Below are 23617 nucleotides of genomic sequence, written 5' to 3'. Positions count from 1 at the left end.
CTCCCAGTCTAACCTCTGGCATTAAAGGATGCCTATAGATATTTGCACTGGTTGGGGTAAAAAAGGAAAAAGACTGGACATTTTCATGGTCTTGAAATGCAGGTTCTGACTTTTCTGACAGCCCATGGGGGCTATGGGAGGTCGGGGCTGCTGGTTCTTCTTCGGACCTCCCCCTGTAGCAGCATTTTGTACCTAATGCCAGCAGCTGCAGTGGAGGGGAGGCAGGAGGATTTTAGGGAGCCCTAGCTGTTACTTGAGCCAACAGCGACACCCAGGGCCGCACCAGCACAATCGATCCCGCTTGAATCTGCTTCCCCACACCCCATGCTGCCTGGAAAACTTTCCAAGGTTTAGCCCTTTTCTGTTGCTGAATGACTACCCTGATAGAGAAGGAAGCAATATTTTACTGTAGTAATTTTATCTATAGAAATCCTGTCTACTGGGGCACTGAGAGTAAATTACAGTAAACTATATTCAAACAACTACATTTACATGAAGTGGATTGTATGTTTCCACCTCCGTCAAAATAGTTAAGATAGATAGTATTATTTGTTTGCAGCTGAGGTCAGCTTATAAAACCTCCCATTCCTGCTTCCTCACTAGAGTGAAAAACTCACTGAGGCCATACTGGAATTATTTTGGTAAACTTTTGTTAAATGAAGGTATAAACCGAGCTGAGCAGCACATTCAAGGAGTATGTGACTGTTGAAATGAGAGGTGAAGGTTCTGTAACAGTGAACACAAAGTCAGGCTTTTATTAGAATGACCCTGAACAACCTCCTGGAGACAGATACGCAAACAAACAGTGCTAAAATAATCAGAGAGGCACCAGGAAATAACGAAAAATAGTTCAACAGAAGCAAAAAAAAAAACCCCACCTTATAGAACTGATCAGGACACAGGATGAACAACCCAGATTACGTGCCCCTTGTCTGTACTTTCCACTCCCAGGGTGTGAAAGGTGTCGGGCAGTCACTGCGCTATTGGCCATGTCACTGGTGTATAGCCTGCGCGGCTGTTGAGGTAGTTTCTTGTTTGCTTTTCAAGCTCAGCCTTGCTTCAGCTCGTTGGAGATACCTGTTCCTCTCTGCAGGGCAGGAGGCAGCACAACCGAAAAAGCTCTTGGCTGGAACAGCAGTAAGTGAAGTAGGCCAATGGCCCTCGTTTTACCACCAAACAGAGAAGTTGTGGAGGGGAAGGGAATGAATGAAGTTCAAAGTTTGTACGTTCCGGTTGGGAAGCTGAGGCTAATTGAGTAGATAGATAAATAAATGAAATGTATTACACCTGTTTAAAGTATAAAGGGACAAAGTACTGGTTCTACTTTGAAACAGAGCATGAAAAGTTACTGAGTTCAGAGAGGAGTAAGCCGTGAACTCGTGGTCAGGCTAGGCCATACATGAAAGCATACCTGGTCACTCCTGTACACTACCATGGACTCTGTTTAAAACAACAACCTTCTCTGACTGAAACAGACCTGTCAGTAAGTAGTACTCCAAAAATCTGAATTCTTTAGTGTCTGAAGCTGAGCATCCAAAATGTGAAGCATCTGTGATTCATTTCATTCTTCTGAAAATGTGGGTCATAGCCCATAAAACAATTGCACCTTCACATATTTGCTGACTGCTTTCAAGCAGTCTCCATGTTTCGTAGGATTTATACTGAAACAGTTACCTTTCTGCTTGCTTTTCCACGGAAAGATGAAGCCAACTTCTGTTTATTCCTGCCATGGCACAGCTTGAAATGGGCTATTTAATAAGCCAGTGACCCACACACTATCAATGTGAGAGTGTTGCTACAGTCTGCAGCTCTATACCATTACGTTTCCTTTGCACTTTCTTTTCCTTCAGAATTTGGCAAGAAAGGTTATTTAAAAACAAGTCCACATCTTGATAATCTTCAGGCCACCGTAGATACTGACTCCTTTGTAAGAAGTTTCGAATTGGTTTGTGTTTCATCAGCTGGTATTGAGAAAGGGACCCAACCACTACCACAATGAGGACATCCTTCAGATCAGAAAAGTACCTGCTCTGGGCAAAATTAAAGGCTTCCACACACCACCCATCTTTGAGAAACTGCCTGGTCACAATGCAAACAGTTTTCCTGCTGTTCCAAATGGCATCCCGAATATTGTTGATATGTTCTTCCCCAGGCAAGAAATCTCTTTCCTCAAAGCACAAGGTAAATCTGTTTTTATCAAAATACTGTGAATCCAAGTGCTTCAGCAATGAATTCTGGACCCATTCAAAGTCATTTTTGCTGTAGCACAAATACGCATCGTATTTGTATTCGCTTTTATCTGCTACTTTTGGATGCCTATCTATCACTTTTTTGGTTATAGTTTTATACCAGACAAAACAAATACCCCGACAGCGAGTAAAAACGATGACTGCCGTCAGAAACATTAGAAGAGTGACAGAGGTGAAGACAAATAATGAGAACCTGAGTGTTTGCTGGAGTTCATCTTCACTGCAACCATCATATGTCAGAGATGACAGTGGTACCCCTGCAAATGCAGGTGGGTATACACAGTACCTGTCAGACTCTGAGCCAGCTAGGGTTACGTTGGTTTCATTTAGCCACACTAGTAGGCTCTTTAAAGTACAGTCACAAACATAGTTATTATGTGTTATATCCAAAATACTCAAAGTCATAAAGACTTCAGGATCAGGGGAAAAAAGCTGGTTTCCAGATAAGTTTAGGTTTGTTAGGCTTTGTGGGAAAATCCCAGGAGAAAGATGAGACAATAGGTTGGAAGCTAGATTAAGTCTTTTTAGGGATGTTAAACCTCTAAAAACCTCCTGTGGAAGAGCACTAAGGTAGTTGTTATTCAGATGTAGAACCTGAAGTTCGGACAGTCCATGGAACACATCCAAACATAAACCTCTCTCCCACACAAGCTGTAACATATTTTCACCTAGATCCATATAGATTAACTGTTGGTTTTTTATAATGTTATCATTTTTCACACAATAGGAGAAGCGATTCTGTTTTAAGAAGATATACTGCACATCTGGAACTTTGAAAAGGATGTACAGGTCACCCAGGTTTGCCAACCAATTTCTTTCTAATTCCAGGTATGTTGCTGCTAGTGTTTTGCCAGCTATGGACATTAGTTTATTGTCACCAAAAAAAGCAGAGGTCAGATGTGGGAAGGAAGGGAGCTTTTTAATGGCATTGTCTCGAAGATCAATTATCTTCAGACTTACTAAGTTACTGAATGATTTTTCTTGAACTATCCCAATATGATTTTGCTGTAGATCAATATACATGACACTATGTAGACCTGTAAAAGTATAATCATACAACTCGCCTAAAAGATTACTTGAGAGATTGAGAGTTTTTAGGTTTCTCAAGCCAAAAAATGCTTGCCTTTGGATTTCGTTTATCTTGTTTTTGAAAAGGTTCAGTGATTCCAGACTACCAAGGCTTTGAAAGATTAAAGATTTCAGAGCGAAAATGTAACCATTTGAAATATCAAGCAAACGGAGATCACTTCTTGCTAGTCCTGCAAACGTATTCTGATCTGGGTTTTTTAAGTTATTAAAGCCAAATCCAGAACCCATTATATGAAAGCTAAATATTAAAGAACCTATTTGCGTCCCTTTAATTGCTGAAGAGAAAGCTTGGACTTTCTCTGTGCTCCAGCCATTGACACCAAGGTCTAGTGAGGTAAACGTGATGTTGCTGAAAGGATTTGGGCATTTGGCCCAGGTTGTTTCATCTGTCTTGTACAAGTAATTCGAATTGAGGCTAAAAAATAAGAAGTGTTTCCCTCGGAAGCTGGTCAGATTGCTCTCACACAGGTTGGATATTGGGTTGAATTTCAGGTTCACAGTTTTCAAGGCTGTCAGATTATAAAACAAGGGATGAGGCTGAAGTTTTGTGATTTGGTTCCCTGAAAGATCCAGTTCTTCTAATGAGCTCAAATCTTGAAAGTAATGTTCCTCCAGGATGGAAGCTCCAAGGTTGTTCTGAAACAGACGGAGTACAGCCAGGCGTGGCAAGCCCACAAAAGCATCAATATCCAGTTGAAGAATGTTGTTGTATCCCAAGTCTAAGATACGAAGGTTTGGCAGGTTCCTGAAAGCTCCTTTTCCTATGGTAACAGGATAGACATACTGCGTTCCGATTTCCAACAGAAACAAGTGCTCCAGCAGTGGAAATGAAGTTGCAGTCACTTGTGTGATATAGTTGAAAGTTAGCAAAAACTTCACTGTATCCTTTGGCACAGTTGGAATATCTGTGAGGTTGCAATAATAATATACGGAGACTTGGGCTTCTGAATAACAGCTTCTAAATGCGTATACATCACTAGCTAGTGATATTCCAAAGACAAGTACTAGCAGTTGACATAACATCATGGACCTATGTGAAAAAAGTGAAAATAGTAAGCATTAATTCTGTAGTTGGCTATTTATCTATGCAGTAAGTTGTAGGACATGTTTTTAACAGTTTTAGAATGAAAGACTAATGTCACACTAAAAATTACTAGTGATTTGGCATTTATCCTTTCTCTGAAGTCTAACAGGCATCACCTGATGGGCTGGCTGGTCAGAAGATGGGTCCTAAAGAGATGCAAGCACCTCCTACAACCTCAACAGTGACCCTCCTTTATGTACCTTAAGGGCAGCACCAAACACCAACTAGCTAAGCCTGAAAATCTTGGCCTGGCTATTTAATTTGTGTCATGAAACTGATAATGCTGGTGTGTCAGCTTTATTCCTTAATCAGTTATCCAAACAGGTTTAACAGTTTGGATTACCAAAGTACAGTGCAGTCACCCAGTCATCTCAAACGAGCTCTTACCCTGAGCATTCCCTTTGCGAGGGTAGATGTGCTATTTGGAGTTCAGATTGCTGTCCTAACAGCCATGAACATTTAAAAGGGGGACTCTTTCAGAGCTCCTGGAGCCTCAGGTTAACCCTGCAATGTGGAATTGGCTTATGAAAAACTAAATTTCCTGAACTATAAATTATTAGGGCAAATTATTAGCCCTAAAGTAGTTGTTTGTGCACTGTAGTTAAGAAAACCCTTACTAACTAAGATAGCAACCATCTGCCTCTGCTTTTAAAAAAGCGCTTACTGAAATGGAATGAAATGACAACCCAGTTGGGGAATTTTTGTGACCTCCAGCACAATCTGCTTTAAAATCCTAAGTGTAAATCCCTGTGGAACCAAACCCTCAATGGCCATCTAACGTCTGCAAAGTAAATCTGCTTCAGAGATGAAAGTTGGGCTTTGAGACAGTAGTTAAAAACAGGTAAAGCCCACTATTATTATTAGTAATAGTAGTAGCAGTAGTAGTATCCTGACACACTGCTTCTTTAAAGCACAAGTACCAAATTCTATGTAGAACATTGCACTTGAACTAAAATAATCTTATGCTTGTTGCCATCATACAGAGTGATTTCTGGGAAATGAAAATGTACGACAGCAGAAACCACTATGATAATCCCATGGCAAATACCAAGTGAAAGAGCTAGCCAGCTCTTTGTGTCTGCTAAAGAAGAAGTACAAGGATATTATAATACCATCAGATCTCATAACTGACGCAATCTCACCGTACCTAATATTCTTGGTTATGTTCTTACAGTCATATGGTTATACTAAAACCTTCACTTGTAACAGCTGTGACTACGAGGGTGAGTCTACAGATTTCCACCTCAAACATCCAGTGGGACACACATATACCTTGCAGCTTAAATAGGAATCTTGTCATTTTTTAAGACAATTTCATGGGCTTGGGACAAGATCTGATTCTTGAAAGCAAAAGAGACTATGAATATAGGTCAAAATGCTGAATTATGAAGTCCTGGCATTTGAATTTCATTCACATTTTGCCTCACTAAAAAGTATAGGATGTGCTGCAAAGAAAAGCAGATTGCAGACAGTGAGTATCAAAATTCTGTTAAGAGATTTTAACTGGATCTATGGGGAACAACTCTTAGTTCTGGAAAATAACTGTGTTTTCTACCCTCTTCCACCTAGCATGCACTGTTAAAATGGGACACTATAAGCAGTAAATTATATAATGTTTGTCTTTCTGACTACAGAACACTGTAGGTTATTGAAAAAGACACAACTGAACATAGAGCAGATAATTTAAGATCTTGTTTAGTTTTTACTTTTCTCCTTGCTTGAACCATGAAAACAAGACACCAGGTTTCCCTTTCATTTTTAGCTATTACAAAGATGCTTGTTGACACCATAACACAAGATGTTTAGCACAAAGAGTTTTAAATTACATTTATCTTTCAGATGTTTACATTTCCATTCCTTGTGTTTGCTCAAATAGGGTGGCTGTTTTTTAAAGTATGGGCAAAATCACAGCATCACCAAAAGCAGTGACAAACAGAAAGTACATCGGAAGTAAAAATTTAATAGACATGTGGCAACGTACCACCAGAAAAAGCTCAAAATGACTGAGGTGGAAGAATTAGGAAACATTGGTAGTAAATTTTGAAATGTAGGTTTGTTTTTTATCTTAGAAAATAAGTAAATGGTGAAATATTTCAAGCCACCTTTGCTTTTTACACTTATCCGCTTTTTCATGTTCTTGTAAGTTAAAGAATTCTTTAACAATCCCTTAACAGTTGTTACTGATAAGTAGGAGGATAGGAGTCTCTGGTGCTAACGATCCAATTAAACTGGTATGAGCATCTACTGTGCATGCTTCAAAGGCTGCCAGAAGTGATGAAGATTGTTGGAAGAAGTAAACGACCCTCAGAGACCACCACCACAATTCTGTACGCATGCGGGGAGCTTTCTGGAAAATGATGTAATCAATACGTAGCCTCATGAATATGTATGTATGCCCAGTGACTACGAAAGGACGGCTTGTGTGGCCACACGTTAGGTGGAGCTATCCCCCGTGTCAAGGATACCTGCTTGTCAGCTTGAAAACTTTGTTGGCAAGTTTGTTCCTGGAGTTTTTTCGGAATCATTACACACCACCTCTGCTCTGGTTTGGAGACAAGGTTCATTTGTAAACTCTTTGCTCCCTCAGTTTCTTCTGCACAAGTCACTACCTTTTCCCAGAAACTTGGCCTTCCCTGAGTAGAGAAGGATGCTGGCAGCAAGTAATGCCTCTTACTGCTGCCATGAGGACAGCAAATACTTTTAATTTAACAGAATCCCCCCACATAGCATCTTATATAATCCATCACCATTGTACATTAGCACCTAAAAGCTTTCAGGAAGAATACTCTTCCCACAAAATTACCATCATCCCATTCAGGAAGTTCAGGTTAGATATAAGGAGGAAGTTCTTTACTGTAAGGGTGGTGAGGCACTGGAATGGGTTGCCCAAAGAAGTGGTGAATGCTCCATCTCTGGCAGTGTTCAAGAGCAGGCTGGACAGAGCTTTGGGTGACATGGTTTAGTGGAAGGTGTTCCTGGCCATGGCAGGGGGGTTGGAACTGGATGAGCTTTAAGGTCCTTTCCAACCCAAACCATTCTATGATTCTATGCCTGTGCACGAACATAGAGATGAAAGAATGTGTAAATGCCTCATTCATTATTGAAAATTGGATCAATGAAGTTTAGACAACCAGAGTTTATCATGGGAGATTTTGTTTCCTTCTACTGTGTTGATGTCAGAAGAGAAAAACAGTAAAGGGAAGGGGAAAAGGAGGAAGGGGAGGAAAAATGCAGCGAATGCTTTTGGGATGGAAAGTCCTAAGCAGCGTACGTTTCTGAGCAATGGAAAGAACTTTTGCAATACAGGGTGGATATTCTATCTAGATCTAATATCAGCAAGCAAGTGCATACAGAATGGAAATACCCTAGCTCTGGTCTCAGCCTCCTTGGGAAGTGTGTGCCTGGATGAGGGAAGGCTGATGCAGATACTTAAGAGTCATCTGGAACTGGCCCACACTATTTTATTAACTTTTTAAGCTCAGTTTTGTTAACTTAGTTTTAAATTACCTAGAAACCTCCACTAGTGCAGCAAAAGAATAATGGAACTGGCAGTACCTGAGAGTGGATGTTGTAGTAGTGCCTCTGTATCCCCTAGGACATCCACAGAGGCTGCCAGTAAGCAGGGCCTGAAGTAGCTGGAGAGGAGGACTAAGATTGTGTCCTTTTCAATGCACACAAGACAGGAGAGAAGTTGGAGTAATAATTCTCGCATGGAAAGTTGGAATGCACTTGCCATTCCCATTTCCACACCCCCAGCAAAAATGCACTGGAATCCACATAAATAAAGAATGGGTTACATACCCTATTTTTGTCCTTGCTGATGGCTGGGAGTATTGGCTTGCTTTTTAAGTGATTTGAACAGAAAATTTCATTCTCAGAAGTGGTTTTGTGCAGCATTCAGTAGTAGCGTGCTTGGTCTCTTCAGCAGCCTCCTATGCTTCCACCACATAACCCTATGAACCAGCACACACCAGTGGAAATGAACAGTCATGTACCTTATGTGCTTATGAAATGAGCAGTGGGCCTGAATGGTTCTCAGCTGTCAGCCATAGGTTTTGGGGAACCAAGCAGCAGAGGCACTGGCTATCTGGGTGGACTCTCGAGAAGACCAGTCTGATGTAATCATCAATAAGCTTTAAAGAGTTTAAATACATATTTAATAACCTATTGTAGTGACCATGATATCCTCCTAAGCAGACTTTTGCTAGGTGACACCTCAGTCAGCCACAGGAACCGTGCAGACTGCCTGAAATAACGCCACAAACATGAAGCACAACAACACTGGTCATTTAGGTGTTTGGATGTGGTTGGCAGATAAAAAGGTAAAGACAGAGGTAAAGTTTGTAAATTATCCATTATCTGTACCAAAAAAAAGTAATTTTTTTGCTTATGTTAATTTTTACAGAAACATTTTCTGTAGGTCACTGAATCACAGAGGAATAGGGTGCATATATCATAAAGTAAGGTATATATATACTAAAGTAGCAGTATCTTTGGATGAGTGTGTGCGAATCTCTTTCTAATTGCCACAAGCTTCTTTAGGATTAAGGGATAAACAAACATTAGTCCTACTGCCAAGTTGGAAGGCTTTTTTCCCCTTTAGCTCCATAGCTAAGGGTCTTGCTGTTTGGACAGCAAGATGTGAGAGCTCAGTTGGAGCTTGCCCGAGTGCTGCTTAACCCTGATGTCTGTGAAACACCACTAGCTGTCACAGGTAGCACAAAAGCTCCCCAGAGAAAAGGAAGAAAGAAAAATAGGATTAAACAACTTCGGGGTGTGTTTCTTGCCAGTAAAATCAATGCACAGAAGACAGTTCTCTTTTCTTCTCTCTATATGCGAAAACATTAGGCATGAAGAGACAAAGACCATCTTAGTTGTGCCTTAATGAGTTTTTCTATAGTGAGATGGGTTTGTGTATAAAAATCACACTGATTTAGCTTAAAATTTGATATGCACCCTGCCTTCATCAGCAGTTTACAACTTTTCTGGAAAATATATTTAAGCCAAATTCTATATGTACACATCCAGAATCCAACTAACTGAACAGAGACTGTTTCATACTCATCTAACCTAAACTACACTGAGTTTACAGCAGTGTTTATGAACAAGGTTCTAGACAGACTGGTGCCACACTTTTGCTTTCTGGCAAATTCTAAGATTTGAAATAATTCTCTGGTTTCAAATCTAATCAGCAACAGAAGTTTATGTATAGAAAATCATGTAATTTCAAGGGTTTTGCTTCCGACTGTTAGATACTAGATTATTGCCAACTTCTGTCCCCCTCTTATGTTCACCAGAGTATCTGTCCTGCCTGTTAGGGATGGACATGTTTACAGTTGTGATATAATGAACTGGGGGTCCTACCCATATAGAGCTTCTGAACTCTGCTTGAGGTGGTCATGCTTTTAGTGTACAGGTGCTCTGTGCCTCTACCTGGCATCCAGTGTTACCAACAGAAGTTGCAGGATGTCTTTCCCACACCCCAGACAGTCAGTTGTTAAATCCTTCTGGGACAAGAGATTAACCAGTTCTTACAAGAGTTAGTTAACACCACATCTGGAAGCTGGAAAAGTGCGCTCCTCACAATAGTATCAACAAAGAAACTGGCTGCAGGTACGAAGCGCATGGTCATGAAAGAGCCACTGGGAAAAGGAAACAAGGAACAGGAGGAGTTGGGAACCTGTGGGTGGTGGGTTGACCCTGGATGGACATCAGGTGCCCACCAAAGCAACTCTGTCACTGCCCTCCTCAGCTGGACAGGGGAGAGGAAACAGAATGAAAGGCTCCTGAGCAGGGAGAGATCACTCGTCAATTATTGTCAGGGGCAAACCAGACTCAACTTGGGGAAATTAGTTTATTACTAATCAAACTGGAGTGGGATAATGAGAAATGAAATGTAAATCTTACAGCACCTTCCCCCTACCCCTCCCGTGCTCCTGGGCTCAGCTTCACTCCTGATTTCTTTACCTTTTCCCCCCACGAGGCGCAGGGGGTTGTGGTCAGTTTATCCCACGCTGTCTGTGCTGCTCCTTCATCCTTAGGGGATGACTCCTCACACTCTTCCCCTGCTCCAGCATGGGTCCCTTCCACGAATGCAACCCTTCAGGAACAGGCTGCTCCAGCACAGTCTCCTCTCTCCAAGGGGCCACAGGTCCTGGCAGCAGCCTGCTCCAGCATGGGCTGTCCACAGGGTCACATCCTCCTTTGGGCATCCCCCTGCTCCAGTGTGGTGTCCTCCATGGGCTGCAGGTGGGGATCTGCTCCAATATGGATGTCCATGGGGTGCAGGGGCACAGCTGCCACACCATGGGCTGCACCACGGGCTGCAGGGGAACCTCTGCTCCAGCGCCTGGAGCACCTCCTCCCCTCCTCTTCACTGACCCGGGTGCCTGCAGGGCTGCTTCTCTTAGATATTCTCACTCTTTTCTCTGGCTGCAGTTGCTGTTGCACAGTTTCCCCCTTGCTTTAAACCCATCATTTCTTCCTTCAAACCCAATTTTCTTTTGAAAACGAATGTTTGGAAAGTGTTTGTGTCCTGATAGCATTAAAGTTCAAATAACTGATCTTTGGCCACGTTGCATATAAGGTGCTTGGAATGGCTCCAGGAAGGGCGTTATATTATCACTCACCCGCGCTGACAGGACAAAACTGAGCTGTAAGATAAAACAAAACACACATACAGCATGTTGGCAGTTGGTGCTGAAATGGTATCTCACAGATTAGCAGCATGGGATGGCTGAGCCAACCGAGCAGTGCTGCAGGAGCCTATGCGAGACTCTGCTCCCGACCTGAGACTTGGTATATCAATGAATGATCACAGTTCCCATCTCCATCTTTTTCTCTTCAGTCCCTTTCTCTTTTCGCTATACCTTGGCTTAGGCACTGAGCAGACGCATCAGCATATAAAGGTGGTTTAACTCCTACATTAGTATGACCTACTGCATCCGTCCCCTTTCTACATTGCTATTTAGTTTGGATGTAAAGGTAAATCTTAAATTATCTGCCTGGGCAATTTTGGATGTTAACTGCCCAACCAGAAGAGTAACCCCCAATCAAAGTCTCAGAGTGAAGCTAGAAAGCATGCACAAACCTTATACAGCCCATCCACAATTACATGTCCTGTCCTTGGTACATGGCTAGTGCATCTCTTTTACTTGGATTGCACTGATCCCTCTGTGGAAACAGAATGAAGCAGACTTGAAAACAAAGAAGCAAACAAAAGAGGAGAGTAACAAGCAAACCCCAGCACAAACAGTGGAAACTGTGGTCTGGTTTTTATGTCACAGGGCTGAGACTTCTTCTGAAGCATCTAAAACAGTTGGGCTGGTTACCTAGGACTTTCAAGTTTTGTGAGAATGGCTCAAAGCTATTGAGGCTAGAGGCTGTAACTTCAGAAACTGGAACCCTAAAGTAGAAGGAGAGGCTAAAAGAAGAACTGAGGAGTTAACTATAGTTCTGCAAACCAAGGGGAATGTAGACTGGATGCAGCACTATGTCAGGGGCATGCACTAACAAAGGGAAGTAGTGGACAGTAATATCAGTTCCTGATTCTGTACTCAACAGCGGACTCCAAAGGTGAAGTTTGGCTGTGGATTTTACCTAATCTAGCATTTTGGATTTAGCAAACAAAACACAGCAAGCAATGTTCTATTCTGAAATAGTTCAAGAAGTTCATCTTCCAACTCCTGCTCAGCAAAAAGTCCTCACAGCTTTTGCATTCTTGTTTGCACAGCCAAGCTTCTGCAGGAGATACATGAGGTACTGTTACTTAACACACTTTCATGCTTATGGTCTCATGGTTGAAGCAGTCCTTGGGTGAGAACCAGACCGAAGCTTCTCAGACTGAGGAAGGACAAGTACCCAGGTCTTCCACGTCTTTTGATGGTCTATGGGGTTGCAATATCATAATATCAGATCTTTTCTTGGCTAAAGTTTGAAAGAAAACGTCCATGGCTAGTGCTAGGATGGCCTGAACTAGACCCAAAGCTCTGCCAAGGGGGCCTGCTTGGGGCCATGTTCTTCATATTGATCTCCACAACGTCTGCAGTCACTCTGCAAGGCTCCTCATCCTGGGGTGCTCCTGTGCAATGGCTTACACATACTGGAAGCAGCAGTAGAAATGGTGGTGCCATGTGGGTTTATGACTGAAGGAAGGGCCTTTGGGGTCAGATTCTGGGGCCTTGGTTGCCTAAAACCTCCTGAAAGTCACCTGAATAGACAAATGTGTTTCAATCTCATTCTTCAGTTCTTGGGTCCCTTCTTGCCATCCAAGTGAAAGAGTCTTCCAGTTCGGCTTCCCCTATCTATTTACAATTCCGTAGGGCATCCACAGTTCTGTAGGGAATCTATGTCACAACTCTGTAGCGAATGGAGAGTTATTCCTGCCTTCCGGAGAAAGTGCCAAACAAGTAAAATATGCATGTCTAATACCCTAATATCATTAGTCTTCACTCAGAGCGACATTATGGGTCTCTTTCCTAGAGGCTGGTGATATACAGAGACTGTGAAGGACTGTTTGTGTTTGGCACTTGATAAAATTTCTCAATAAAAACCACCAAAGACCTTCGGAGAACACCCTTTTTATCTAACAGAAAACCTACAGACAAGGAGTTTGCTTGTAATATTTATCTAAGCCATAAAAAAAGATCTTGAACAATATATCACCAACAGTAAGTCTTTGTTCTCACACTGGCCAGATATAGGCCCACCGGCTGTTGTGAACACTTGTATCGCTGTATTATGCGATGAGATCAAATCTACCTATGAAACCAAAAATAAAGCTCCAAGCTTTTGCCCAGGCTCAGAGCCATCATATCTGCATTTGTGCTTGTAAAAAGCTGTGCAGTGTAAACATGCTTTTCTGCATGGGGACCCTTTAGCCAATTGCAGTCTAAAAGAGAAACAGTTTCATTCATCACATGCTCAATGGATATGCCCCTTCCCACCCCTCAGCCTCTCCCTTAAGTTGCTAGGGTGCTTAGCTCAAATACAGCATTTTCCAACTGAAAATCAGAAAGCATGTTATAAGGCAAGTGAGTTCCTGTCACTGATGGGGAAAATCTAAGGCAATAAAGCATTTAACAGCCTGACAGAGCAGAAAGACCATAATAAACAGCCACTGGTTCAGGTAATTAGAAGCCACCTGTGGGATGTAATGATCTAGTTCTGTTCATCATCTGGATGTATGTGTTTGTATTTATTTGTTTGGGTTTATATCCCCTCAGATTACACGACGAGATGCAGTCTCACAATGTATTACAACAGCTCTTTAAAAGAAAGCAGTCTCCAGAAGGATGGGAAAATAAACTTTGAAAGCATAGACTAAAACATGCTCTGGGCCGCTTCTTTAGGGGACAGGAGTAAACCGGAGAGGCGAGGGGAGGGTGCTGAAGCCTTGCTCCAGCCCCTGACTCCAGCTCAGTCAATTTTAGCTGCTAGCACAGTTTCCAATGCCACCCTCCTGAGCAGCCCTCTGGGCCGGTCATTCCAAGGCAGTATCCCAGCCCTGGGCACTGGTCCAGCTGTGAGCCCCAGCTCTTCTGCTTACATGTCTGGCAGGGGATGGTGAAGGCAGAGGGTGCCTCAGCTAGGCTTGAGAATAGGACCAACAAGGTTTCTTCTGCTCTTCCAGGTCCTAAGGAAAAGAACCTCTTGAGGCTTCAGTGAGGACAGTGAATATTCCTGGGTTTAGTTTTGTTTTAATCCCGGTGCTACGGTTGTTTCCCAGCAGAGATGCTTGTTCAAAGCTGCACAAACCACCCACGGCAGTCTCACACACCACTCAGGTATTCATGGTGACTTCTTTGGGAACTGTCATGTATGTGGTAACTGCCTGGTCTAGTCTAGAAGCCACTCCAGGCAAGTAGTGTTTCCTTCCTGTTAGCTTCCTTTCCCTCTTAGCTGTAATTTCGGCCTGTGTTTTTCACAAAGTGGATTTAGTCCAGAGATAAAATGTCCCCTTTTTTTGTGCTTGCAGGATAATTAGAAGCAGCCATGATTAAAAATCTCACTTGGGAAAGATAAGAGCGATAATAGGAAAGGACTCTCAAGAACGACAGCCGAGTTTCTAACTTGCAGGAAGCCACCTTTCACAAACAGGACAGAAATTCCTGAGGAAACAGCATTCAGAGCATCACTCCCAGGGGCACGAGCAAAGCTGCGTGCTGCCTTAGCTGCAAAGTTAACAAAGCTCATCAGCCACTGAAATAATGTTCAGGCATAAGAGAACGGTAATGGTTTGGTAGCTGAAGTCAGCAAAGATGACTAAATGGCTAACCCGAGGGGAACTGCATGGTTGCCACTCCTCTACTCCTGGGACCCAGTCTGGGCAAGTGATTTATTAAGGAACTATCAAAAGAGTATGGTGCCTAAATAGGTGGAGCCAAATGGACCATCTGATAAACAGAGCTGTTGGCTTTTGCAAGTATGTTTTTTTTTGCACATACATTTTAAAAAAGGCAATCAAAAGATAACAAGCTGCAAATGTCCAGTGACAAAAGGACCATAAATACAGTACAGAAAAGAGAGACAGCCAATCTGCCCGGCATGTGAGTGAGGTTAGAAACCTGTTCCACTGTTTCCTAGAATGAAGATGTGACAGGATACTTTCTGAATGTGCTTGAAATAGGCTTTAGGTCCGAATAAATTTTAGTTAGCTCTTCCCTTGTCAGTGGAGGGGGAAAATGTGAAAATTGCCCTCACAGGTGCATTTGTTTTCGACTGGGTGCTACAGCTGTTTCCCAGCAGAGATGCTTGTTCAAAGCTGCACAAGCCACCCATGACAGTCCCACACACCACTCAGGTATTCATGCCTCACACCCCGAATCCATATTGACTTCTTCTTTGAGAACCAGTTCTCAAAGTTAGGTGCAAACAGCGCAGGACGTGCTGTGCAAAGGAGACCTAACAAGTGAAAAAGGTAGAAAAGTAGCTAGTATCTAGTTCCTGTGTGAGTTACAGCTATTTCATTGACTTACAGCATGGTAGTAAAGTCCTAGGGTTCACCCACATGTATATATCCCAGGTCAAGTACTTACCTACTCATTACCTTTATCCAAGATAGTAACTCTTCTGTTATAGTTCTTCCAACTGAGTGAGCAATGTCCAAGGTTCACTAAATCAGATACGTTTTACCCTAGTGAGGGGCTGGGGGATGCTTTTCGTGGGAGCCAAGGGAGAGGAGGGAGGGGGGCTGCTCTGTGTAGTTTCCATGACTAGATCCAGAGATCTGCTCTATGACACTTTGTGGACAGTTTCCATGACTATTGCATATGTTCAATGCAGAAACCATCCTCAGAGAACAGCTCAGAGGCCATTCTGACCCTGCCTTCTAGTTCCTGTCTCTTATCACCTGAATCAACTCCTAAAGTTCTTGCACAATGATTATTACACAGCTTCGAAAGGAAGCTGAGAAGTGCCAAAAAGAGCCTGGTGCAGTTAGGAGGAAGACTGCAGGTCTCATTAGCCCTCGGGCGGAAGATGGAATTGAACAAACGCCCCCATGACCGAGGTGAATGCTCTTCGCCATAAGCCACTGAACTGAAGGTGCACAGTAACCCTTCGCCCCTCCACTTTAAAACAGAGCAGCAGCTCCTGCTGCATTTGAGGCTGGCTCTGAGCTAGAAGCCTGCATCAAAACACCCGTGTGACACAGCTGGATAGCTGCTGGTTAACTCGGGCACTGCTGCGTACCTCCAACAGCGAACTCTTCCATGCTCAAGCACTGAAGCCAGGGCTGTGGAACCCCGCTGGCATCCAGTGGGCTGGACACGTCCAAGCCCAGGTGCAGGTGAGGCTGTGCCTCATCAAACCCTACCTCAGATGCTTTTGTGCCTTTTAGGAACTTTACACCCCACGTATCGATTTCTTTGTCATTGTGGAACAGCCCTTGTCTGCCTCGGGGTTAACACGAATGCTACACAACGCGCTGCCTTAAAAACGCGAAATGCAGCTCTGGTGCCAAACACCTCCGCTGGGGTGGATAACGCGTCTTGAAGGGGAACGGCAGAGGGTGGAAGGGGAAGCGGCCCGGCACCCGGCTGCGAGGACGGGCACAGCGCTGCGCCCCGCTCTGCCCTGCGCATCCTCCCCGCCCGCAGCCCAGACCGGTATCCCGGGGCCCCCCACCAAGCCGGGGCCACAACCACCGCACGCCGTCCGCTCTCACCTCCGCCGGCCCAAGCCAGGCCGCGCCGCCGACACCGCCTGCGGTCACCCCGCCCCGGAGCGGAGCGGAGCGGGGCGGAGCGGTCGGGAATGCAACCGGGGCGGTAGCAGCGGGGGGCATAACCCAGGGGCTGCGGGGACAGGGCAGGCTCCCCGGTTGCCACCCTGCTCGCTGTGCCCCCCCCTCGTTCACACAGAGACTGTCGGCTTGAAACACAACCTGCATGACGGGCGGAGGTGGTGTGGGGAGGCACGCACCGAGTGCGTGTCTTACTGTACCCTGGGCTCACCCAGCGAGAGCAAAAGGCAGGTGAAATACATGAGCATTTTCCACAGGCTCCTTCTAAAGCAGGTTCCACCCGCACAAGAGCAGCCCTGCAATAAGGTTGTTTCCGGAAGCACGTGTTTCATACCTTGCATAGGTGATGGCATTAAGTTCCTTTATAGAGGGAGTCTCAGTCAGAATTATCAGATTAAATACCAAGAATTACTTGTTTTTTTCCCACCTGGATTTCACAGCACACAGGGAAATCTGTGGTCTCCTTAATAAACACCCAGTTTAATGAGAAAAAAACCCCAAACAACAAAACAACAGCCAGTATGGGGTGTGTTGAGTGTGTGCTGAGCTATTAGTGCTTCAGAGAGCTCTGGTCAAAGCAGTGAGCTCAACAGTTTGTCCACAGAGTGGATAGAATGAGAAAAGATGAATTTCTACATGTAAAAGATTATTCTTGTCTCTTTGTGCATAGAGAAGGCTCCAAACCAAGCCTCTGCAAGTGTTGGGTTTTGGTTTTTTTCCTGGTGTTGGTAGCATTGATTTTGATTTGGATGTGCTTTTGTGAGCTTCATTCCTAGGGAGGCTGCAGGCTTTGGAGAGGCAGGTTCTTCCATTTATGTGCCTTTATGTGTGAAACCTGTGTGAAATGGTTGAGGTGTTGAGTAGTTGGTGGCTGGGTAGCTGGGGCTTGCCAGCTGGAGCAGGCAGCCCCAGAAGCCAGCTTTCACAGTGGCCACAAGCAGGAAAGGTTCTTCAGGTGCTTACTTCTGCAATGCCTTGGTGAGCAAAAGCCAGTACCATGCAGAGGTGGGGTGATGTGGGGGAGTGAATGGGGAAAATCAGTGATTATGTAGATAAGGAATGAAAGAAGAAAGGTAGAGATAGCAATAAGGAAGCAGTGGCAGGTAAATTCCTCAACAGGATGGAAATCCTCCCTGGCTTTATAACACCAACTGCTAGATACCAAGGAGGGGTCATGCAAGGAGAAACTAGGCTGAGCGGTGCAGCTGTGCACAGGAGCCAGCTTTAATGGGCTTTCCTCAGTGTAGGCATTTTGATCTGTAGATGCCAACACCAGCTCATTTCAGTCCAAGCAATGTGAAATTTCATGTTCTCGGTGCTTGAGCTGTTTCTTCAGGTCTTCTGCAGGTGCGAAGAGACGATTTATCTCTATTACCTCCAGTATGGTTGACTCTCTGATGTGCACTTAATCTGACCCAAGGCAAACTGTAAGTGCCTGGTCCTCTGCTCGTGTTCTTACCCTATATATGGCTAAGAAATGTGAATGGGTAGAAAATGGAACATAATGACCCTCAGAAAGGTCATTATATTCAATTTTCTACATTACTTGATACTAAGTAGAATACTTAGGCTTACTAAAGAGGTTAAGATTGAATGATAGATCTGTAGCTGAGGTGATTTATTGGCCTGTTACTGTAATTCTCAGAGAGGAATCCAGGAATGAAAGGGGGGAGGACAGGGCTGTCTTTATTAAAAAAGTACTTCAGTTTAAGTGTTCATTTTGCCTGTGAGTACAGTGTCTGGAAATCGGTGCTGTTTGGAAAAGGGGCTGCTTCTCAGCTAACTCTTAAGCACGCTGCTTCCTGGCTATGACTGCAAGCAGTGAGCTGGAGATTGAGTAGCATTGTATGGGAGACACAGCTGCCTAAAGCATTGCTTCTACAAGATACATCATGTTAACCAAAGCATGATCTGATCGGGACAGTTGGAAATGCAGAACTGAGGGTCATGTCTGAAGATTCTCCTATTGAATAAAATAGGGCCCCACTCCAGCTCTCAGCTTCTTGGAGTTACTTGCTTAAGGCAGCTCTCGCTCACAACTCCCAATAAGTTGCAGACCCTCCTCCTACCCCTCCACTCAATGCTCCTTCTGTAACCTTTCTCTTCCTAATAGGGTCTGAAATCTGCTTCTGTCCCAGGTGTCCCCTGACATCCCACCAGACCATGAGAGGATCTAGACAGGAAATGCTCGCTCTTTCCTCCTTAAACTGTTCTGCTTTGCACGGAATCGATTGAGCCAGAGATGACACCAAAGTGCTTGTCTTCATGCTAGTCTGGGTTATGTACCTTTAGTTACCAGTACTTATGTTGCTCCCGTATTAAGTTCTTATAGGTGATGCATGTATATGTATTTTAATGATAGCAATTCACCTGTTTGCCTGTGATGTGTTCTACTTATGTTAGATCACGGGAGAGATTACAACACACTCAGGCACTGAAACAATAGGTTGAAGGCCACTGAAAATAGGGCCTGTGTATCTAGAGAGAAGTAATTTTGCTGAATCTGGAATACTGTGTTTAAATGAAACACAGGAGATGGGACAAAACCAAATAAACCAGTTTAGGAAAAGCCCTGTAGAATTCTGTCAGGTCACATGGGATAATTGGGAAGTATCTGGAAGCACCCGTTGTTTTGCACAAAATTACATTGTAAGGAAATGGTTGTGATACTTATGCTCAAATATACAACAGTAATTTTCTGTTTGGTCCTGCTTCTCTTTTTCTTGCAGTTCAATAGATGGAACTGGATACCTGATGTTCTGCATGTTTTCAGGATTACTCTCTGCTGTATTTAGAAGGAAAGACAGTGAGTCCATGGTAAGTCTCATTTCTCCGGAGCCTACCACTACAGCACCTCTTTCCAGGTGGTGACAGCAAGAACCAGCCTCAGGATTTACACATACTTGCCCCTGGCTTACACACTTCTCCATGTGTGTCTAATGTGAACACTTCATTTATAATCCTGGTGGTGTAGCTTGTTGATGGAGGTGGGAAACACCTAGGGGTTTTGTGGATCCTGTTAGCTTGGGCCTCTGTTTGCCCACATATATAAAAGATTGAGATACTTTATATGGACTTTATACTGAAGTAAGGCCTAGGAGCCAGTGACAGCTTAGGTGCCAGCTAAGCCCGTTTCAGATTGTCAGTAAAAGCTTTAGAAGTGGCTGCTGCAGCAAGTAAGCAGGGCTGCTGTCCTTTCATGGCTGCAGTTTTTGAGCACCTCTGTTTCATGTACATCTCAGCATGGAAGCAAGGTATTCACTGCTGCTTGTTGTGCAAGTGATCAGAAATTTACACAAGTGTCTTTTGCAAAAGCTCTTGCCAAGTTGTGGTTGTTGAAAATCCAGCCTGGAACTTTAGTTTGGTGCCCTCATGGGCAACGCTCACCCACTATTGTTACAACTGCAGCCTTGCTTCTGGATTAAGTCTTTTTGATTTGGTTATTAAAACCCCCCAAGTTTAAAACGTGTAAATCACAGAACTCTGTAAAAGGTGCCAATGTATTCAGCTACTGTGCTGCTTGTAACTCGGAGAGAAGAGAAGGAGTTGTCTGTTTCTGCAGCCGCATTTTCTGTAGCGCTGTTCTGACATCTTTAAGTGTCTTCCTGCACGGAGGAAGTAATGTCATTCCAAAGGATGCAGATGCGCATGATAGATTTTGGTGGCAAAAGGCAAACCTACACAAGCATCTTGTGTTGTTCTGTCACTTGCAAGAAATGATGCAAACTGAAACAAAAGCTGGCTTGCTGTCAAGGTGTCTGTGTTAAGCAGAGAGATGTTTGTCGCTCCTCCGGTATCTTATGCAAGTCACACACACGAGGTGAGCTAGACACCTAGTAGATACTGTAATGGATTAGGAAGGAGGGAAAAGGAAGTGTATCCTCTCCACTCTACACATGAAACCATCAACAATTAGGAACAATTATGCACAGAATTTTACCGTGTCCTAGATTTATGCAGCTGCTTGAAATCAAGCATGTAGATACCTAATTTTAATCCCATGACTAATTTCAAGAACATACCATATATGAAGGTTTATTTATGGAGGGTCTGTAAATGCTTTAACAGATTTTGTAACAAATAGTCATTTGCCTCATATTTTGATAAAGACTGCAACAGGTCAATAGGCTATTTATTGCCGTGGTTTATCACCAGCTATGATGTCTTCTACTGATGTGCTTGTAATATTTCCAGTGTATCCCACTCCATTTTAAACATACTTCTAAAAGGCATGAATAACGTGCAATCTTTATAAGCCCCCTTAAAATGCAACTGGGATATAATCTTTATTGAAATAAGACCTGAACAGGTGCTCTCTTGTATTTAATGGAGTGGGTTTAATAGTGAAAAAATGTGCATCCAGCCGAAAAACAGGCCCTTGTGTGTGCTGGTTGTGCAAACAACATTCGCCAGTTGTAATGAACTCAGACTATGAAATTCTAATAGCCACTGAAGGTTATCTATGGCGAAGGACTAATAACCTCCTAAGTGAAGGTTTATAATTGCACTCTAGTGATTAATGCATCAAATTACTGATTTCTTACATGTAAGATACTTACCAAATCTGTGTCTTATTGTACCTCTGGGCTCACGTAGCGTGAACAAAAGGCAGGTGAAATACATGAGCATTTCCCACAAGCTCCTTCTAAAGCAGGCTTCCACCCACATAAGAACAGCACTGCAATAAGGTTGCTATTTCTGGAGACACGTATTTCATCTCTTGCATAGGTGATGGCATTAAGTTCCTTTCTGTCACGAGTCTCGGTGAGAATTAACAAATACCAAGAATTACTTGTTTTTTTTTTTTTCCCCACCTGGATTTCACAACAAACGTAGGGAAATCTGTGATCTCCTCAATAAACCTCCAGCTTAACAGCAGCAGCAACAGCCAGCATGGGGTGTGTGGAGTATGTGGGGAATTACTGAAGTGTCCCAGAAAGCTTTTGTCAAAGCTGAGAACTCAACAGTTTTACATGTAGAAATTTATCCTTTCTTATTCTATCCGCTCTGTGGACAAAGATAATTATTCTCTCTTTGTGCATAGAGAAGGCTCCAAAATGAGCCTCTGCAAGTGATTTTCTTGCTGGTGCAGGTAGCATTGATTTTGATTTGAATGTGATTCTGTGAGCTTCATTCCTAGCGAGACTGCAGGCTTCGGAGAGGCAGGTTTTTCCATTTATGTGCCTTTATAGCCTTGGCTACCACTGAGTTCAATTACGAATATGTCTGTGTTAATTTGAGCAAAGGAGACGAGCAAGACCAGTAAGGTTTAACTGAGCAAAGTCTGATCAATTGAAGAAAGTGCTTCATCACTCTCACCATAAGAATAATTCAACATACTACGTTTTAGCTTGAGAATGTCCATATTTTCATTTAAACACATGTTGAAACTGGTGTCATCTGTTGAAATTAGCACGGTTGGATCTTGGCAAAAAGGCTCAGGGCTGTGCTTACCCTGCTTTGGATTCTTAAAAATAAGGTAAAAATATGGCAAAGGATAATGTCTGAGTGGGTTGCAGGAGAAAAATGTAATCCCAGACTTGAAATACATAAATCAATAAGAAATATAAAATACAGCCCCGGATTGTCTGCCCTTCACAGCTGTACAGGGCAAACACCTATTTCAGGCCCTGCTGCCAGGCCAGCCAGATGCAGGGGGCAGCTTCCCCTTGGGGACACCCAGGAGTAGGAAGAGACCTTTGTTTAGCTGGCCAGGCAGCTGTTCACAGAATCACAGAATCCCAAGGGTTGGAAGGGACCTAAAAAGATCATCTAGTCCAACCCCCCTGCAAGAGCAGGGTAACCTACAGTACATCACACAGGAACTTGTCCAGGCGGGCCTTGAATATCTCCAACATAGGAGACTCCACAACCCCCCTGGGCAACCTGTTCCAGTGCTCTGTCACTCTTACAGTAAAGAAGTTCTTCCTGATGTTAACGTGGAACTTCCTATGCTCCAGTTTACACCCATTGCCCCTTGTCCTATCACTGGATATCACTGAAAAAAGCCTAGCTCCATCATCCTGACACCTACCCTTTACATACTTGTAAACATTGATGAGGTCCCCCCTCAGTCTCCTCTTCTCCAAGCTAAAGAGACCCAGCTCCCTCAGCCTCTCCTCATAAGGGAGATGTTCCACTCCCTTAATCATCTTTGTGGCTCTGCGCTGGACTCCTTCAAGCAATTCCCTGTCCTTCTTGAACAGAGGGGCCCAGAACTGGACGCAATATTCCAGATGCGGCCTCACCAAGGCTGAGTAGAGGGGGAGGAGAACCTCTCTTGACCTACTAACCACTCCCTTTCTAATGCACCCTAAGATGCCATTTGCCTTCTTGGCCACAAGAGCACATTGCTGGCTCATGGTCATCCTCCTATCCACCAGGACCCCCAGGTCCCTTTCCCCTTCGCTACTTTCCAGCAGGTCACCCCCCAACCTGTACTGGTACATGGGGTTGTTCTTCCCCAGATGCAAGACTCTACACTTGCCCTTGTTGAATTTCATCAAGTTTCTCCCCGCCCAACTCTCCAGCCTGTCCAGGTCTCGCTGAATGGCAGCACAGTCCTCTGGTGTGTCAGCCACTCCTCCCAGTTTTGTGTCATCAGCGAACTTGCTGAGGGTGCACTCAGTTCCCTCATCCAGGTCATTGATGAAAATATTAAACAGCACCGGTCCCAGCACCGACCCCTGAGGAACTCCACTAGTCACAGACCTGCAGCTGGATTCTGCTGTTCCCTATCTAGCTGTTCCAGCTAGAATCTTAGCTGTTCCCTGTATTGTGCAAATAAAAGCTGAAACCTGGTTTTATAATAACTAAATTAACTAACCTTTCAAACACTGGGGCTGTAGTAAAATGGCCTGTGACAGCTTTCATGTTATTGCATTGTCTGGTATTTGTATGTGAATGCACTGGTGTAGGCTCAGGTCTGTACCCACAGAACCCCCCGGGAAT

General features: G+C 43.8%; 1 protein-coding gene across 3 annotated transcripts; it reads right to left on the bottom strand.

Annotated features, from left to right (window-relative positions):
- Positions 1–724: 724 nt before the first annotated feature.
- On the bottom strand, positions 725–16758 carry TLR5 (toll like receptor 5). 3 transcript variants are annotated; one of them, XM_065679797.1, is made up of 5 exons: positions 16589–16758; positions 11513–11595; positions 10390–11075; positions 8224–8375; positions 725–4368 (listed from the first exon to the last, which is right to left on the bottom strand). In XM_065679797.1, exon 5 carries the CDS (start codon positions 4362–4364, stop codon positions 1779–1781), a length of 2586 nt encoding a protein of 861 aa, XP_065535869.1. In that variant the 5' UTR covers positions 4365–4368; positions 8224–8375; positions 10390–11075; positions 11513–11595; positions 16589–16758; the 3' UTR covers positions 725–1778. The 3 variants fall into 3 exon arrangements, with proteins under 3 accessions (XP_065535869.1, XP_065535870.1, XP_065535871.1); XM_065679798.1 differs by lacking the exon at positions 8224–8375; XM_065679799.1 differs by lacking the exons at positions 8224–8375; positions 10390–11075; positions 11513–11595.
- Positions 16759–23617: the final 6859 nt, after the last annotated feature.

The sequence above is a fragment of the Lathamus discolor genome, chromosome 5, assembly GCF_037157495.1.
Source record: "Lathamus discolor isolate bLatDis1 chromosome 5, bLatDis1.hap1, whole genome shotgun sequence".
NCBI lineage: Eukaryota > Metazoa > Chordata > Aves > Psittaciformes > Psittacidae > Lathamus > Lathamus discolor.
The sequence above is the reverse complement of the archived record's forward strand: the minus strand, read 5'-3'. Positions and strand labels throughout refer to the sequence as shown.